At 39.2% G+C, this 18,996-nt stretch overlaps 1 protein-coding gene across 2 annotated transcripts; it reads left to right on the top strand.

Annotated features, from left to right (window-relative positions):
- The first annotated feature begins 638 nt into the window (after positions 1-638).
- On the top strand, positions 639-18,976 carry LOC115419580 (ras association domain-containing protein 1). Of its 2 annotated transcripts, XM_030134460.1 has the most exons (7): positions 639-922; positions 3,125-3,478; positions 4,862-4,986; positions 16,612-16,716; positions 16,795-17,068; positions 17,164-17,279; positions 17,761-18,976. In XM_030134460.1, the coding sequence occupies exons 2-7, from the start codon at positions 3,157-3,159 to the stop codon at positions 17,905-17,907; spliced, it is 1,089 nt and encodes a 362-aa protein (XP_029990320.1). In that variant the 5' UTR covers positions 639-922; positions 3,125-3,156; the 3' UTR covers positions 17,908-18,976. The 2 variants fall into 2 exon arrangements, with proteins under 2 accessions (XP_029990320.1, XP_029990321.1); XM_030134461.1 differs by lacking the exons at positions 639-922; positions 3,125-3,478; positions 4,862-4,986 and adding an exon at positions 13,905-14,408 and having other exon boundaries at positions 17,761-18,914.
- The last annotated feature ends 20 nt before the right edge of the window (positions 18,977-18,996 follow it).

The following is an 18,996-nucleotide window of genomic DNA, read 5'->3' as shown; positions in this document are numbered from 1 at the left end:
TAAAACGTAGAGAAAAGTTTGGAATTGACATTATTTATATATTATTATGTTACTATTTTACTGGTCCGGCCCACTTCAGATCAAATTTAGATGAATGTGGACCCTGAACTAAAATGAGTTTGACACCCCTGTAATAGATCATGAAAGTCTCCCGCAGCCACTTCCTTTATTTATTCTGTCGGCCTTCATTATCTGAGTGTTCTATGTCCTCCTTCTTTAGGGGATGTGCTCAGACTGATAACATCTTATGTTTTAAACTTTTATCGTCATGCATAGTGTGTGTGTGTGTGTGTGTGTGTGTGTGTGTGTGTGTGTGTGTGTGTGTGCGCGCGCGCGTGTGTGTGCGTGGATCTTCTTTCAGTACGTATAGGTTCCCATTTTGGTGCGTTCACTGACATCCGACCCGGCTGCTCCATCACACTCCGTGGACAGTGGTTGGTTGTAATGGGGTGGTGAGGGGGGGGGACTTTTCACGCCCACTCATCTGGGCTCGGGTCGGACTCAGAAGCACCCCCTATGTGAAAACATTCCGCCGGATGTCAGTGCAGCTCTCTCTCTCTCTCTCTCTCTCTCTCTCTCTCTCTCTCTCTCTCTCTCTCTCTCTCTCTCTCTCTCTCTCTCATCTCACTCGTTTTCTTCATGTGCTGCTTCCTCATAACCCACGGGCTGTGACTAAGTCCTGAAGATGTCTGTCGTGACAGCAGACCAGGTTCGTCTGCTCCACTGATGAGCCGAACCGGGACCGAACCGGGGCCTGGGTCTGTACATGAAACCAGGAGGGGATGAGAAGTTCTTTCCAGAGATGTAGCCGTGGCTGCACACCTCCGTTACTTGGAAACTGACAGAACATTCAGCGGAAAGTTTTTTCTCCTCGGATGGAAGAAGTTCTGAGACGAAGTGCTGCTGCTTTTCCCATGTTTTGGTAAGTTACACTGACAAGTTTTCTGACTTTATATAGCAAACATGTGCCTGGTTACACCAGTGTTTTCCTCATCTAAGCCCTAAAAAGTGTTAAAATGAGAAAAGGAGGAATAGATTACAGCTGCTAGTGAGGAAATACTGTACTTTTGCTTGAATAATGTGTATGAGCATGTTAGTGTGTTCTGTCTCCTATCAGATGTTATGGCTACTATCATGTGCTGCCTCATAAATCACTATCAGGCCATGTTAAGTATAGATACACTCTGTTCTCTTAGTATCAATACAAGTATCATGAGCTTTAAAGCAACCAAACAGGGAAACATGTGAATGCAACACTGAGTTTTGTTCAAGAAGTGTGTGTTTGGGTAAATCAAAAGTGCATCCACATGTTAACTGTTGAGATGAATCACATATGTATGGGGTTACAGTTCACCTCTCAAATGGATTAACTCATAAAGACCCAGTGCTACTTTGTGGTAGTTCCCAAATTATTTTTTTCTCTATATTTAACATTTCTTTACATACTACATTGACTATATTGTTATATTTGTACTGTTCACACTGTAGCACTATTACAAATGTTAACGTTGTTTACATTGTTTACACTGCTGCTGCTACCACATTTGCACATTTTATACTACCTTAAATTTTTAAATCTTAGCCTTTCATACAGTAAACCTCCATTTTGTGCATGTTTTTTGATTGCTCACTTTCAGATTTTTATACTTTTTAAAGATGTCTGTATCTGTTGTATTGGTACTTGATGTAAGTGCACTGTCGCTGGCAGAGATCACGTGTAATTTCATTGCACAACTGGTGTAATGACAATAAAGCCTATTCTATTCTATTCTATTCTATTCTATTCTATTCTATTCTATTCTGTTCTATTCTTATGCGATTTGTCACCATTTATCATAAAATAATCATGTATTTTGCATTTTCCAATAAAAAATCAGGTATTTTCCTATATTTAATTCACTAATCATGTAGATGTTCAGAAAAGCTCAATTTAAAGTTAAGGTTTATTATATCAGAAACAAAAAAAGTTTTTTTTTTTTCAGTAAAAAATATCAGCTACTGAACAGAAAACAAGTGTCTCCATCCACTGTCATTTATCAGTCCATGGATTTTACTGGTGAATCAGTGTTGTTGAAGATGATGGTGTTTCCACGGTAATGACGAAGCCTCTGAACATCCAAAAGGGTCATATCTGATGACAATGAAAAGATGACAAACTGCAGTTTACACCAGTTATTTACATGTATTGATAGGATTAATGGATCAACAGGTATTAAACAGTTACATCAGCAGATGGTTTTGGTTGCTGGTGGGCATTTAGGTCTTTATGTGTTAATATTGTTTCTAAGTGTTTAGAAGATTATAGGCTACAGATTATATGTAGATGTATGTACACAGACTCTTAAAATGGTCAGAGCAAAAATAAATAATTAATGTAAGCATGTTAAGCACTGTTCTAAAATACAGTTTTGAAGAGCTAGTGCATGTCAGCCTTACTTCACATATAGAGTAAAATATTGTACCATATATGACAGGGGTGTCAAACATTTGCTAAGTGCAAAAATGACACTGAAAGGTAATTTACATGATGTGTAATGCACATGTATAAATGATAAACTGAGGCATAATATTGTTAAAGTTGGACTTTTTACAGTTTGTTCATGTTAATCACATTTTTTGTGAAAGGATAGTTTGTAACGTGAAATATCAGATTGATCTCATGAAGTTGCATTGTATGTCATGCCAGTTCTCATGGCATTTGGTGTGCTATACATACACATTTTTGTCCTTTCGCGTGTTAATCAGCGCCATTTGATCACGTGTCAATTTAAGCCAAGATCTCCAGTTCACATATCCGTAACCGCTACCCCTAACCTTAACCCTAACCCTCAGTGCGTGGTATTTGACGCGGCGTGAACATACACGTGGAAAGCTTATAATGTGTACAGATAACACACCAATTAAAAGTGGCGTGTATATTTATGCAATTTCATGATATCATGTTGAACATTTTCATAATTTAATTTTACTTTTGGCATATTAAAACAAAGTGAAAAGCGTGCTATTATTTTACTGAGATCAAATTGGACTGTACATAGCCCCTGATGTAAAATGAGTTTGACACCCCTGCTATATGATTTTCAGGAGTTTCAGTCTGATCCATGTCTGTTTTTTTTTTTATCAGTGATAATGAAGGAGGCCTGGGTCTGAGGGACAATGTCTATGGGAGAGTTAATTGAGCTCCGTGACCTGAGGTTGGGCAGCGAGCAGATAGAGCTGACAGGAACCCCACGCTCACCATGCTCACCTCCACGACTGGAAAGAGCCAACGCCTTGAGGATCAGCCCTGGGAAGGTTCCGGACCTGCTGAGCCGGGTGGGCATCATCAGAGTCCTGAGCAGCAGCCAGGACCCCCAGCCCCTGGAGGAGAAGGGAGAGGGACACAACTTCCAGCCCTGCAGCCACACTCAGCCCACATGGTGTGACCTGTGTGGAGACTTCATCTGGGGCCTTTACAAGCAGAGCCTGCGGTGTGTCAGTGAGTTGGCGTGTATAAGCTGTTTGTGCATGTTTGTCAGTTTCTAGGTGTGTGCACAATCATGATAACGTGCAAACCAAAGGCAAGAGGAAGTTTGGTTAAACTGAGTGAAAATGTCGTCACCAGTGCAGTTGCATGAATCTCTCCATAAGTAGATTATTAAGTTTGTCTCTTTGGTTTGTAAAGCCATATTGCTACTCCAAGTTACTGTACATCAGAAATCAAGAGGCTTTTTATTGTAGTTTAGATTTGAGGACCAGAATAGACTCTGTGCTTTTGATTTGGAGTGTTTTAGAAACCAAACTAACAAACAAACCTGCAGTTGTTGAAGTGGCTTTGGTGGTCGGGTCATTATTTCAGCTCCAGGTAGTCGTCCGACATTTTGTCTCTTATGACTCATCTCAGAGTTGCACTTCTTTTCAACTTTTTTTTTTTTTCAAATAAAACCCACAGTTCATCTGTATTGACATCAAAAGGAATCTGTGGTTGAATGTACAGAAAGTGGAGCACATAAGAGAAAAAAAGATGCAAAATCTAAATGAAACATTCATTTAAAGATTACATTGATGATAGAAGCAAACACACTAAGAGCATGTGTAAAGAATGGCACTTTGACATTCTTATGAATCTGGACATTTTGTCACAACTTGAATATGGAGTATTTAGTTTAGGAGTACTGATACAGACACAGGTGAACTTTTTAATCCCCAAGGAGGACACTTTATTGATCAGCTCAATAACATAAAAAAGAAAGAAATACTGAATTTTCAGACTGAGGTGTTGTAGACTGATGGGGGCGGGCATGAAGCGTCTTCTATACCTCTCACTTATGCATCTTAATGATGTTAGTCACCTACTGCAGCAGCTCAGACTCAGCCTTATTGTCATTTGATCAATGGTACAAGACAGAACGAAATATAGTTACCCAGGTCTCAGTTTTGAAGCATAAAAAAGATAAGGAATAAAATATAAAATTGAATATGTTAAAGGAAAGTAGGGTACAGTAAAAACTACCATAAAATATGCAAAAAATAACAATAATAAAATAAAATAAATTCTTAATATATACACAATTACACAGTATGCAGTAACAGAACAGTTAAAGTGATAGTACATGTATCAGCAGCATGAGCAGCAGCAACAGTGAAATAAAGTGGCTCTTCTGGTTTGTCAGAATAAGATGACAATCCTTACACTCTAACTCAGAACCACAGAGTCTATTCTGGTCTTGAAATCTAAACTAAAATAAAGCCTGTTTATTTCTGATGTACAATATTGCTGTTTTTATGTAGGTCTGATACAGTAAAGTATTACATAAATGTTTCAACAACAGTGGAGGTACTTTGTATTTGTCCGATTAACATTCTTTCTACATTTTTGCAGATTGTAGATTCACTTGCCACTATCGCTGCCGTGCCCTGATCAGGTTGGACTGCAGCTGGGACCAGGGTTCTGTGGCTGATCAAACCTGTGTTGTGGAACACACCGTTGAAACCGACACAAATGTGGTAAGAGCCTTTGTCAGACACACCTTCACCAAGTTGTTGTTACATCACACATCCACCCAAAAAGCCAATGTAACACATGTTGCAGTGTCATCATTGACACAAAATGAAACATTTAGTGCAGAATGTGCAGGTGTCTTTAAACCTCAACTTTGCATGTTGTGGACTGTATGTTTACATGGCCAGTCTGCTGTATTGCATTTAGAAAATAAATCATTTATTCATAGCAGAAACAGGAACCTTACATTATTATCATATGTTAACTTGTACTTTACTCAAACTGCACATCTTAAACAAACACCATGTGACATTGTAATAATTATTACAAGGGACAACAGCAGGTGGAGGACAACTACTGATATTTTATATGGTGGGAAGTACAAGGATTTAAACAGAGCATCATATTTTTACACTAAGCGGCACAGGTAGTATCAAACATCTGTAGATTATCAGTTACTAGAGAAAAACTACTTCGCATTGTAGCTTGACAAGTCTGATTATGAAATATTGCTACAGATTTATCAAACAAGAAGCAAGTTTTATGGTTTTATTTGTGAGTTTAATATAAGCAATGTGACCTTTTTCATCAAAATTTGGGATTAGTATCAAAAAGTCCTTCTTCATTTTGTGTAATCGTGCCAATGAATACGCTTTTCCATGTTTTTTTCTGTACTACAACAGTGTTCTTTATTCAGAGGAAATGTTAGGCCATGAGTTGATTATTGTATGTGGTACATCGTCTTCCTCCATACATCATGTATTCATCCTCCAAAAAGCATTTCTAAATGAAGAATTAGTTGCTCATTTAGAATGGAGAGAAAAAAAACAGTTCAGTATAGTGTTTGTATGAACATGTTAGTGTAATTTATTTGTTGTCAGGTTATTCTGTCATTTATTACTTTGTAAATCATAATTAGACAACTGCAATCTTATAGACTACGTATTCCCATAGTGTATGTGTTTTAATATGATCATAAAATATCTCTATAAACTGATGTACTGCTCATGGCATGCAAACACTGGCAAGTACTATCCTGCTAGTACATTGCAATATACTGTGCTTTACCACGTTTTGCAATATACCAGTAGTGCTCTTTATTAAGCAGAAATGTAAGGCCTTGGCTTTATAGCTGCACAAAACAGAAGAGATTCTTTCCTCAGCATCAGGTATTATTCTCTCTTTATCAAGCACCTGCTGCTTATGTAAGGACACTGGAATGTAATAATATTTAGGCAAGCTGTTCGACAGCGTATGAGGCCACAGAAAGAAATAGTTTAGTGCTTTTGTGTGAGCACAGGCTTTTTTCATTAGCAAACATCTTGCCCTGCAACAACAGGAAGAACAGAGGTGTAAGTAAGAATTTTAATAATGCAGTGATACTGGTAATGGCAGTTCTAGTGGCGCTGAGTTAACATGCAGGAATAGAAAGCAGACATAATTAATAATGTTAATGACATCTGGGCTTTTCGTGCTATGACATGTCTGCCAGTTACAGTCAACTAAAAACACAACAAATGACATAATCTACTTCTGTGAATATAAGCCTTTTACTACTGAAGTCAGATACTTTTGATAGCAAACTGAGGGATACAGAGAGAAAAAGTATACTGATAAACAGAAACATTCTCTCCAACCTTACTGTGTTTTATAATCAGCTGCACTTTTTCTGTTTCTCTTATTGTTATCACGGTAAAACAGCACAGAAGGTCACATAATGCATGGTAAACACAAAATACTTTTCAGCTTTAAATTCTGTTCACTTTCTGGAAACTAAAGGCAATTACAGCAACAGCCTTGATTATGGTCTTTAAGTGACCAAGCAAGACTGTTATGTGTCCTACTCACATTTAGAAACACAGTCATTACCACAAAAGAACACTGGCAGCTCACGCCTTCACTGCACTGGTCTGATTGGTGCTCAGCTGCTCATGTACACTGAAAAAATCTTGGTTAATGTGTTCTAACAATTATCACAGGGGCTGATTACAGAGAGATGACTGTTTTCATTGTGCTTTATCATTATCATTTATTCTACATTGTGTCAGATTAAAATGTAGTTTTCACAGTCCAGTTTTTTCAGATGCAATAAAAAAAAAAAATATTCCGGGTCAGTGAGTACAGGCATGAGTTGAAAGAGTCCAAGAGACAATTTAATTTGTTACATGTGTTGAATCATTGTAGAACGGTGGAATAAACATGCAGATCCAGACTGTGGAAAGACTCCACTACAAGTAAAAGTTATGGTTTCAAAACCTAACTTATGTAAAAAATAAATAAATAAAAATAAAAAATAAAATCTGTTAGCTGCAAATGTTCTTGGCCCCTCAGTTCAATTCAACTTTATTTATAAGGCATATTTCATGCACAAGGCAGACTTAATGTGCTTCACAACAGGTAAATAATATAGCGACAGTAAAAAACAATCATAAAAAAGAGAGTGCAAGTGCAAGTAAACAATCATATGTGCACATACTTAAACTTGCACATGCACACATACCCACATACCCACACAACCACACATACACACATACAATTCAACAGAACACCATAGAAAAAGGTAAGTTTTTAATCTGTTTTTAAAAATGTCTACTGATGTGGCATGTTAATTGTATCAGACAGGGTGTTTCATTTTTGTGTGGCATATACACTAAAAGCTGCCTCCCCTTTCTTGGATCTGGTGTGAGGGACGAGTAAGTTGCCACTGCCTGTTGACCATAGTGTTGTTGCTGGGGTGTAAATGATGAGCATATCTGTGATGTACTGAGGTGCGAGGCCATGTAGTGCTTTCGTATTACACAGTATTATACATGATGTATGTGAAGTCATATTGCTGTGTTATTAATTTGTATGTTGCATTTTTTTGTGCTGCAGTTGTTTTATATTGAGCTTATTTGAACTCCTTTACATACCCAGGTAGTTTAATCTACAGTAATGCGTCATATTCTATAAAATCATTGTATGTTTGTAATATTGCTATCTGTTAAAAACCATCTAACCCTAAAAAGTAGAAACTTTTCATGAGCTCCCAAAATACAGGTTTGTTTTCAGCTTATAGGCAATGTGTTTTGTTTTGTTTTTTTTCCACAAATCCTAGAGGGTTTTAAAGGGTGTATTTACCCTTTAAAATAAACTTGTAGATGTCCGGTCAATAGCCTGCAATCTGGAAAATCCAGCCAAAGTTACTATCACTGCTAGATATATAGATAGCATCTTTGCTTCTAAACCCAGGTGAAGAGTGTGTTTTAGTCACATTTATTACCTCCACCAAGGAGGTTATGTTTTCATCTGGGTTTGTTTGTCTGTTTGTTTGTTTGTTTGTTTGTTTGTTTGTTTGTTTGTTTGTTTGTTTGTTTGTTTGTCTGTTAGCAAGATAACTCAAAAAGTGATGGACAGATTTTGATGAAATTTTCAGGAAATGTTCATACTGACACAAGGAACAAATAATTAAATTTTGGTGGGGAGGGGGTGTTGTTTGTCTGTCTGTTAGCAAGATAACTCAAAATGTTCTGGAAGAATTTTGAGGAAATTTTCAGGAAATGTTGATACTGGCACAAGGACCAAATGATTAAATTTTGGTGGTGATGGGGGGGGGGGTTGTCTGTCTGTTAGCAAGATAACTCAAAAAGTTATGGAATGGCATACAGTTCTTAATTTTTTTTAGTTACAAATCATTTTATCACTTGAAGACCTTCCCAGGGTGGTCCATGGTGTTATTTTTTTTCTCAGCTCTTTTACTGTAACACACTTAAACATGATACTCCTCTGTAAGGATGTGCAGATTTTGGAAGTGTGCAAAAAAATGTTATTGTGTGTAAATGCAGTTATAAGGGGGAATTGTACAATTTGATGGCCACATTCCCTGTGTAGTTCAGTGGTACATTTGGATGGTATCAATCTCTCACTGAATGTGACTGACCAGCACATCATGGAGTGGGTGAGAGGAATTATTCAGTAGTGGGTGTGGGTAAGAAGAATTATTCAGTAGTGGGTGTGGGAGAGAGGACTTGTCCAGTGTTGTTGTTGGACAACATTCACTTCTCTGACACCACTGTCAGAGTCCAGCTCCGTCCCCACAACATTACTGGCCTTGTGGACCAGCTTGTTGAGTCTGTTGGTATCAGGATTCAACTGCATAGAGGATGACACTGGCCAAGACAGACTAGTAGAAGATCCTGAGCATCGTCCAGCACATGTTGAATGACCTCTGCTGTCTCAGAAAGTAGACATGGCTCTGGCCCTTCTTGTAAAGTGCACTACCACTTTGTCTGTCAGTGGTCATAATGTTATGGCTGATCAGTGCATTAAAACCTGATGACTGCAGCTAACAGACTAACAGTAGACAGTTGTGTTGTCATTGCTGCATATGGTTATAAAAATATTAGTGACATCAGGTTTTTCGATATAGTTTTTATCTGCTGTCCTAAATTTAGTTTTTGGAACTAGATCATATGCTCGTGCTTGAGGAGTTAATTTATTTTCTGTTTCCTGCAGTGAACTCATATTATAGATCAAGGGTGTCAAACATACGGCCTGTGGGCCAAACCGGGCTCACCAAAGATCCAGTCTGGCCCATGGGATGAAGTTGTGAAATACAAAAATTACACTGAAGACATTAACTCTTTAAGTGCCAGACAGTTAAGGGGCTAATAAGCCTTAAAAATGCCACAGAATTTGGCTGTTTTTCAGTATTTCGCGTCGTTTTTATAATATTTGAAGAATCCTGCAGGAAACCGCTCGGTAACATCCAACTGATTGCTAATTAGATTCAAAACGCACCGGACGCAGCCGATTCATTACTGATCGTAATTTGCATAATTCATAATAATAATAATAATAATAATCTTTATTTATATAGCACTTTTCATACATTAAAAACTGTAGCACAAAGTGCTTTACATATCAGTTTAAAAATCAGTACCGCCCCCCCCCCACCCACACCCACCCACTCACCCGCACACGCACACACACACACACATATACATGCAAACCCACAAGCTCACACATACTTAAGAAGACTGACTGAGCACGGGTAGACCAGAACAAAAATGTACAAGTAAAAGTAAAACATCAATTTAGGAGGCGCTGTCTCAGGGAGCCATCCGCACCAGGAGGCAGCCGCCGACCCCGGCGACCAGGCACCAGCAACACAGCCCCGCATCCCAACTAGTGGGAGAGGGCCAACTGGGACCCCCACCCACCAGAAAGGAGCGGACCCCAGTGAGAGAAGGCACCACAGCCCCCGGAGTCCACAGCCGCCCCCCGGCATGGAGGGCTCCCTCTGATGAAACACCGGAGAATAAGAAACATTAAAAAGATATAAAAATATTATTCGGTCGCGTGACCTCAAATTCCCGTCTGCTTGGTCTCAAAAGGGGGACACAGAAAGAACGTCATCGAAATGTGAGAAAGAAATGGGGGTGGATGGTTTGTTTGTACACAAATGTGGCGTGTTCTCCAAAGCCGATCTGATCGGCCCGTGGCACTTTACAGGTTGTTTTCGTAAAGCCGATTTAATCGGCCCATGGCACTGAAAGTGTTAACAATCAAGTATGGTCAAAGTCATTTTAGTTCAGGGGCCACATACTGTACAGCCCAGTTCAATCTCAAGTGGGTGGGACCAGTAAGATACTATCATAATAACTTATAGCTCCAGATTTTTCTCTTTGTTTTAGTGAAAAAAAGGAAAATTACATGAAAATGTTTACATGAAATGTCTTAAGAGGAGTAAGTGCAGTTTTAAAAGTATTCTGCCTGGTACTAAATGTTTTGTGTCTTTGTTAATTCACTGTGATAGGCTGAGGCATAATGTTAAAATTGCATTTATTTTTCTTTAACAATTTTTAGGTTGTTCATGTTATTCACATTTTTTGAAGGATACTTTGTAGATGTAAACATTTTCATAATGTCATTTTACTTTTTTCACTGGGTATTTTACTGGTCTAGCCCATTTTAGATCATATTGAACTGTATGTGGCCCCTGATCTAAAATGACTTTGACACCCATGTAATAGACAAGCCCCTTTTACACAGCACATCTGTTATGGGAATATTTCACCTTTATTCCAGAACGACATCTGTGTAAACGAAATGGTGAGATCATTTGGTCCCACCTTTGTCATGACTCTGTAACACCTCTGGAGGCAGTAACACAGCCGTAGTAAAGATGGAATCATGATTCCGGAACGCTATGTTAAAGGAACACCTCTCATTCTACAACCAAGGTGTGACGTTTTGATGATGTATTGCGTGTGCGACCCCCATGCCGGGGGGATTTAAAAATGAGCGTGGGCCGTGTACAGTAAACAAACATATCAACGTGACCAGAAAGATGTCGAACTTGGGAGACACTGAGATCCGCCAGCTGTTGTCACTTCGGGTGGAGGACTCTATCCATGCTAACATTTGTGGAATGGTGAAACATGGGCCAACTCTGGAGAGGTTAGCAACAATAAATTTAAGACAAAGTAAAAGTAAAACTGAAATAGCAACCCACAGTCCATGTAGCATTAATCTTCTATGACTTTTAATAATGAGATAATCCTTTCATTTCAATATGAGATTTGAAATGAATAAGACATATGTGCCATCATTATCAAAACAATAAAACACAAAGTTACAGAATCAACACTATTAGAGTTCATGGGAAGAAAATTATCATTTTCCGACTTCCCAGAATCTCAAATTTGGAAACATGTTTGTACAGTAAACAAACATATCAACGCAACCAGAAAGATGTAGAACTGGGGAGGCGCTGAGATCTGCAAGCTGTTGTCACTTCGGGAGGAGGACTCTATCTATGCTAACATTTGTGGAATGGTGAAAGAGTGGAGATTTTAGCAACAACACTATGCTTAGGGTATTTTCAACGCTCAAATTATATGTCACACTACACGCTGCACTGCGTCACTACAACTTTGATTCCAGAACGCAGGTCCGCTGTGTAGAAGGCCAGCCTGTCTCACCTCTGTTACTCCTTGACTGTGTAAATCAGTCAATGGTGGAAAAAAGGTGGGATCACCATCTCACCTTTGTTCCAGGATCCCTGTGTAGAAGTGGGTACAGTAATGTCATTGCTGCATATGGGTTAAAAATATTAGTGACATCAGGGTTTTTTATTAGCTTACCGGTCGATAGGTGTCATGCGGCGTCCGTCATCGTCATCTGTTACAAAACTTTCAATTGTCTTCTTCTCCGAAACTACAATTCCGATTGACTTCAAACTTGGTATACAGCTTCTTTATGATCATGTCAACAAAAGTAAGTGAAATTATTTGGATCCGGATCTGATTCTGGATTTGGTGCGACTTTGAAAAATTTCCCCATTATAAGAGATAGGATGTGGATCGATGCAATAACTCAGTAAATATACGGTAAATGATATCAAGTGTAAATTTCTACAGTACAGCCCTGATGGGGAGATGGCCAAAACATAATGTCCACATGCTGATTAGGATCTTCTTCTGGATCCGGGAACTTACGGAAAATTTAACATGGGATCTTATGGGGAAAAAACTTCAATCATCTTCTTCTCCCTAACTACAGTTGTGATTGTCTTCAAACTTGGTATACAGCTTCTTTATGATGATGTCAACACAAGGTACTGAAATTATTTCCATCCGGATCTAATTCTGGATTTGGTGCAACTCTGAAAAATTTTCCCATTATAAGAGATAGGAAATGGATTGATACAATAAATCAGTAAGTATCAATGATATCAAGTTGGAATTTGAATTTTTTACACATCTGATTGGAACATGACCAAAACATGGGTTATTTCTGTAATATAATAAATACACATAACTGGGTGACAATAAATGGGATTTGAATACATTTCCCAAAGCTTTTAATTTGGCCGGTAAGCTACAGGGCCATTGGTCCTATTTTAGCTTTTATCAGTTACACTTAATTCTATGTGATGTTTTTTGTAATTACATCTCATGGTTGTGCTTGAAGAGTTAATTCACTTCCTGTTGCCTGTAGTGAACTCATATCATATAGATTCCACGGAGACCATAGGACACAGGTGTCAAACATGCGGCCCGGGGGCCAAATCTGGCCCGCCAAAGAGTCCAATCCGGCCCGCGGGATGGATTTGTGAAATGCACAAATTACACTAAAGATATTAACAACAATGGTGTGAAAATCATTTTAATTCAGGTTCCACAAACAGACACATACAGTCCAATTAGATTTCAAGTGGGTCAGAACCAGTAAAATATTATCATAATCTATAAAAAATGACAACCCCATATTTTCCCTTTGTTTTTTTGGTGTAAATAAGTTAAATTGCATGAAAATGTTGACATTACCAAATTATACTTTTACAAAAAATGTGAATAACCTGAACAAATATGAACAAACGGAAATGTCTTAAGAAAAGTAAATGCAATTTTACCAATATTCTGCCTGTTACTAAATGTTTTGTGCGATTTTAATGCATATGTAAATGATAAATTGATGAACCGAGGCATAATATTGTTAAAATTGCACTTGTTTTACTTAAGACAATTCAAGTCGTTAATGTTATTCAGATTTTTAAGAAAACTTTGTAGATGTAAACCTGATCATAATATAATTTTACTTTTTTCACTGTTATTATTTTACTGGTCCGGCCCACTGGAGATCAATTTGGGGTGAATGCGGCCCCTGAACTAAAATGAGTTCGACACCCCTGCCATAGGGGATAATAAAACTCATGTGTTATTTATGGTGTGACCGTCACGTGACTGAACAACGCCGCATCTTCCACGGGGACGGAACAGAGCAGAGCATCCATGGGAGAAGGAGGGGAGGGAGGGGCTAAGGCTCTGGTATTTCCCCTCCGGCGGCCAATCGAGACCGTCTGCGGCTGCGTTGTGTATTTTCCAAACTCCCCTCCAACGGACATAGGTGGGGCCTGACAAGGGGAAGGAAGCGGGTCGTTTAGGGCGGGGGCTGGAATACATCCTGTTTCACTCATAGTTTGTTTAGTGGAAACGTGGCCGGTAGGTTGAGATAGACGATAAAAAAAGTTAGTAGTTCGTATCTTTTTAACTCGACTCTTATTATCAAGACTCAGAGAGATTTTTTCCGTCCGCGAGGCATTTGTTAGAACCGTTAGAAGTTGTTTACACAGTTTCATCTCTGGTTCCTCTTTCGCTTGGTCGGTTTTTTACACGTCAAATTTAGCTGAAAGCGGGTTAATTTATCATTTTAGCCCCCGGTGGTGTTTGGTTCTAGTGTCAAACAGGTGTTAAAGGTAGACATAATGACAAACGTGGCTAACAGTTCGGACAAAACCCCCTCCTTCGAGATGACCTGGGGCAGCTCCACCAGCAGCGGCTACTGCAGCGAGGAGGAGTCCGACTCCGAGTTCGAACAGTTCTTCACCGCCAGGACATCTTTCTTCCCCAAAACCCGGAAAGCAAACGATGTCGTTAAGAAGGTGAGAGGGAAAGAGAAAAAAAAAAGAAATTAGTGGCAAATTAATTTAGTAATAAGCCTTCGAAGTGAGCATAAGGGGAAGTGAGAGTTGGTGTTAATGTCATGGGTCATAAGTCTCGCGGTATTTGACGTTTTTTCAGTTCTGTTTCAGTGCATACATGTTAAAGATGACAGATTAGAAGAACTGGCACTTATGCAGCCGACATGTGTTGGTTTTGCTCAAAGGCACCCAAACAGACCAGGGAGGATGTTTGCACTGAAGATCTATAAAGCCGGGGCTTGGAGGCAAAGGGGTGGAGGCCTTGTTCAACCCGTTTTTAGGAAACAGACTTCACACATAAGTTGTTTTAACTTTACAAAATGCCTATAAGCACTGAATGCAAGCATGGGAAAAAGAATGGGGCGGTTTGACTTAGTTATTGTAATAAGCACAGGCAGACAGCCAAATTTGTTGAAGTCAAGGTTGAGAACAACGCAAATGTCATGTTCAGTGACGTGCACCCTCATCTCGGGTTTCCAGCTCTACACCCACTGTTCTTGTCTCTCGGGTTTTTCATTCTAATTTCTCAATATCATCTGAGTCATGGAATGTTTTGGGTTTAATCATCACACTTCACTGTACATTTGATACCCACCCACACAGCTGTCCAGTTTCTTTCCTGAGAAACGGGTTCTGTTTTCTGTAAAAACACATGGGCTATGCCTTTACCATCATGTTCTGGTTTTGAAGAAAATAGGCTACTTTTTAATTTGACATCACTGGCGCATCCTACACAAATGCTTAAATGACACTCCCTATGTGAGCATGTAGAGACACAGTTGATATTTGTGGTTTTTCCTCCTACAGTTACCATATTTAAAAGCTTAACTCATTCTCATTGATTTATTGACTAGTTAACAGCAGCACATTAAACTCTGTAGTCTTTCAATCTGCCTAAGGACTACTGCTATTGATTTTGGTTAGCTTGGCATCAATTTATATGCTTCCCAGATCTACCAATGCTTGCAATGTTATGCTTGGTTTGAACTTTATCAGACAATTTGCAGTGCAGCAGTACATTAAATTACACAAAGACCGCATAATCAGATAATAGCACACAGTTCTCTACATTTTCCCTTATTTTTGCAGACATGTTAAAAATTATGCTGACATCTGAGTTGAAATTGCCAGCATCAGAAGACTATTTATGTTAGTTTTACTCCTCCCCCTGCTCCCGCCCGAGGAATTAGTTGGCGCACAGTATAGCCTAGAGAATGCATGTGTTTCTTCAGAGTCCAGTTGAATTTTCTTTTTATACAGGAAATGCCAGTAGTAATAGTAGACACAAGAAAAGCCTAACTGATGCAACGGTCATGTAGATGCTGGAGGCCAAATGTGCATGACTGAAACATGACTGGGAGAGTGCGGTTGATGAGGCAGCTGACTCCACAGGATGTGTCTGTAAAACAAGGGAGGGCATTGTCTCTCCCACTTGTGAGAGCCTGAGAGGGGTGGCTATTTTTACATGAATACCAAGTAAAGGAATGTAATGCGGGTCTGTTGGTTGCAGCCATAGCAGACAGCTGCAACCTCCACATGCCCCCCCTCCTTGTTCTCCCTCCTCCCTTCAGCCCTTCTACACCAAGGGAACAGGGTAGTTTAACAGGATTGGACAGAACTGACATCATTGTTTTTGCCTGTGCTACGTTGACAGGAAGTTTGAGTCTGATGCAACTGGTCCCCACTGTTGGAAAGAAAAAAAGTGTAACAGGAAGTGAACCATCAAACCCTTTTCTCATTTGTCTTTGCTTGAAATTCTTTTAAAAACATAAAGCACTACTGTTGGAAAAATCAGAGTAACTATTAGATTAACTGAAAAAAGTTTAAAATCTCATTACTGTTGGTGTTAAAGTGTCTAATTTTTTAGTTTGAGTTGAGGCTTTTCCCTCTTGTTTAATTATTGTGGTTCTGCGTCAAGACAAGAAAACAATCCCATGGTCACTTTCTGGAGGAAAAAAAGTTTTGGCCTTATTTCACTTCTAAATTAAATTCTTATTCAGACTTTTCACTTGAAAAACATACATTTGATAACACTTTATTTTAGTTAGATGAATTTTAGATTTCTCTGATGCTGCCATTTATATTTAACTTTTTTGCGTGGGTAGGGGTTAGGAGGGTAATACTGACATCTGCTGGTTTAACACTGGAACTCTTCCTCTTCCAGGATGAACAAGTCGAATGGGGAAAGCAAGAGTTGACCACTGCAGATATTCAGCAGAAGGTGAAGGAATACAATGCTCAAATCAACAGCAATCTGTTCATGAACATGGTGAGTATTGATAAATTATATCATATCTGTTAATATTGATATGGTTTCCTCTTACTGATCTTTCATTTTCTCCATCAGAACAAGGATGGCTCCTACACTGGATTCATAAAGGTGCAGTTTAAACTGGCGCGACCTGTGTCAGTTCCACCACCAAAGAAAGATGGAGGAAGGAAGTCAAGCGGAGTAAGGCGACGCACCTCTTTCTACCTGCCGAAGGATGCATCCAAGCACCTGCACATCAGCTCACGCACCTCTGCTCGTGAGGTCATTGAAGCCTTGTTGAAAAAGTTTACTGTGGTAGACAATCCTGGCAAGTTCGCACTGTTTGAGCGCAGCGAGCGTCACGACCAAGGTATCTCTCCTTTTACATAACAAGTACATCCTCAAAGCCTGGTATTGTTTTCTGTACATTTAATTAAGTCTTTTTTTTTTTTGTTTCTTTTTCAGTTTACGTTCGTAAACTGTCTGATGATGAGCGTCCCCTCCGCTTACGTCTTTGCTCTGGACCCAATGAGAAAGTTCTCAGTTTTGTGTTGAAAGAAAACGAAACTGGAGAAGTCAATGTAAGTACAATAGTGACATAAGAATTACTGAACAAATCACTTACAGGATCGAGAACAGTTGGTTATAGTGGCATTTCTTGGGGTCCTTACGAAGTGAAAAATTCAATTAGAATTTTATGCCTTAAAATGTCTGTAATGCTTGATTTGAAGCCTGTTGAAAATCACAGGTTTTAATCCTGTTGCATGTTGAGCATGAAAATGCTCAAATCAGGAACTTGAAGGATTAGATACTAGACACTGGATTTACACAGGAAGTTTAAAAAAAACATGAAGTTCCAGTAAAAAGCCACTAGCAGACTCTTGCAATCACCCAACAGTTTCCTGTTTTCACCAGCCTTTTGGCTCTAGTGTATCAGGAAGTGAAATAGGCCTTAAAATGATGTATATAACAGTTTAAAATATAACCAAAGCAAATGAAAACTGTAAAAAGAGTGTACTTGACATGCACTAATAGAACTTTTCTGTCATCCCCACCTTGCAGTGGCATGCCTTCTCCATGCCCGAGCTAAAGAACTTCATGCGCATCCTGCAGCGTGAAGAAGAGGAACACATTAAGCAGATTGTGCAGCGATACACTCTGGCACGCACCAAGATGCGGGAGGCTTTGGCCGGCTCCACCCCGGGCTGAGATGTCTTTGTGCCCGGGGTTAAACGTGCACCTCTTGGCTGGACAATCGCCTGACGATGACCAGTCAATGCTGCATCCAAAGATCCCAGAGAATACAACTCAAAACGCCTCTTCGGTGAACGAGAGAGTGAGACAGGGCGCAAGACAATGAGAGAGAGCTAGCGCGGATGTGCGTGTGAAATGATGCGAGAGATGAGAAGTGCCTTACACCTGGAGAGTCTGAAGTGCCTGAGAGAATGAGTTGAAGGAGTTGAAGACTGGCAGATGAGACGGCGGATGTACCATTTGATTATCCTGTACCTGTACCTCATTTGTACCACTTGTGTGTTTGACGCACTAAGATGTTAAAACTTCCCTTTGCCAATTACACATCTGTAGACACAGTGCTGATGTCAAGTATGATGTTGTAGTTGTGCAGATAGTGATATATGGAAATGGCATTCTTGTTATTTCTTAAAATTTGTTACATCACAAACCAAAGTTAATAATAACCAATTACAGGATTAATTTACTTTAGTCACCCCACACCTGAACTAAACTGGTACAACACTTCGAGGCTGTCCTTCTGTTAGAAAAGTCAACACATATATGATGCTATGAGGTATCTGGATTTTCATTTGGGCTCAGAAAGTCTGCCATGACATCTCTACACCCCAGATGGGTGCAACTCTGTTTTTTTTATTTTATTTTTTTTTACAGTTCAGTTGCGAATATGACTGTATGGACATCTGTATGCAGTTATGAATGGACTGTATGGACATTTGTATGCAGTTATGAATGTCAGAGAGCAATGTCACAATCACTCTGGTTGACTGGAATTTTGAACGAAGTTTGTTATACATGTGTTTCACTGCAACCTGTTACTTTCCATGTCTTTGTCAAGTACTGTTTTTATTCTGTCCTTTTAGCAGAATCTTTCAGTTCATCTTCACTGTATCCTTTTATGCACAAATTTACATGTTTAAACAATCCAAATGTTGTGACAAATGTACACTTACTTCAGTAAAGAATTACTTCGTTTGAAAGGTTTCGTGTTATTTTAGACCTTGAGTGAAAAAATCATGAGAAGAGTGTAAAATTACACACCGG

The sequence above is a fragment of the Sphaeramia orbicularis genome, chromosome 5 (assembly GCF_902148855.1).
Source record: "Sphaeramia orbicularis chromosome 5, fSphaOr1.1, whole genome shotgun sequence".
Classification (NCBI taxonomy): domain Eukaryota; kingdom Metazoa; phylum Chordata; class Actinopteri; order Kurtiformes; family Apogonidae; genus Sphaeramia; species Sphaeramia orbicularis.
Note: the sequence above shows the minus strand (reverse complement) of the source record. Positions and strands in the feature narration are given on the sequence as shown.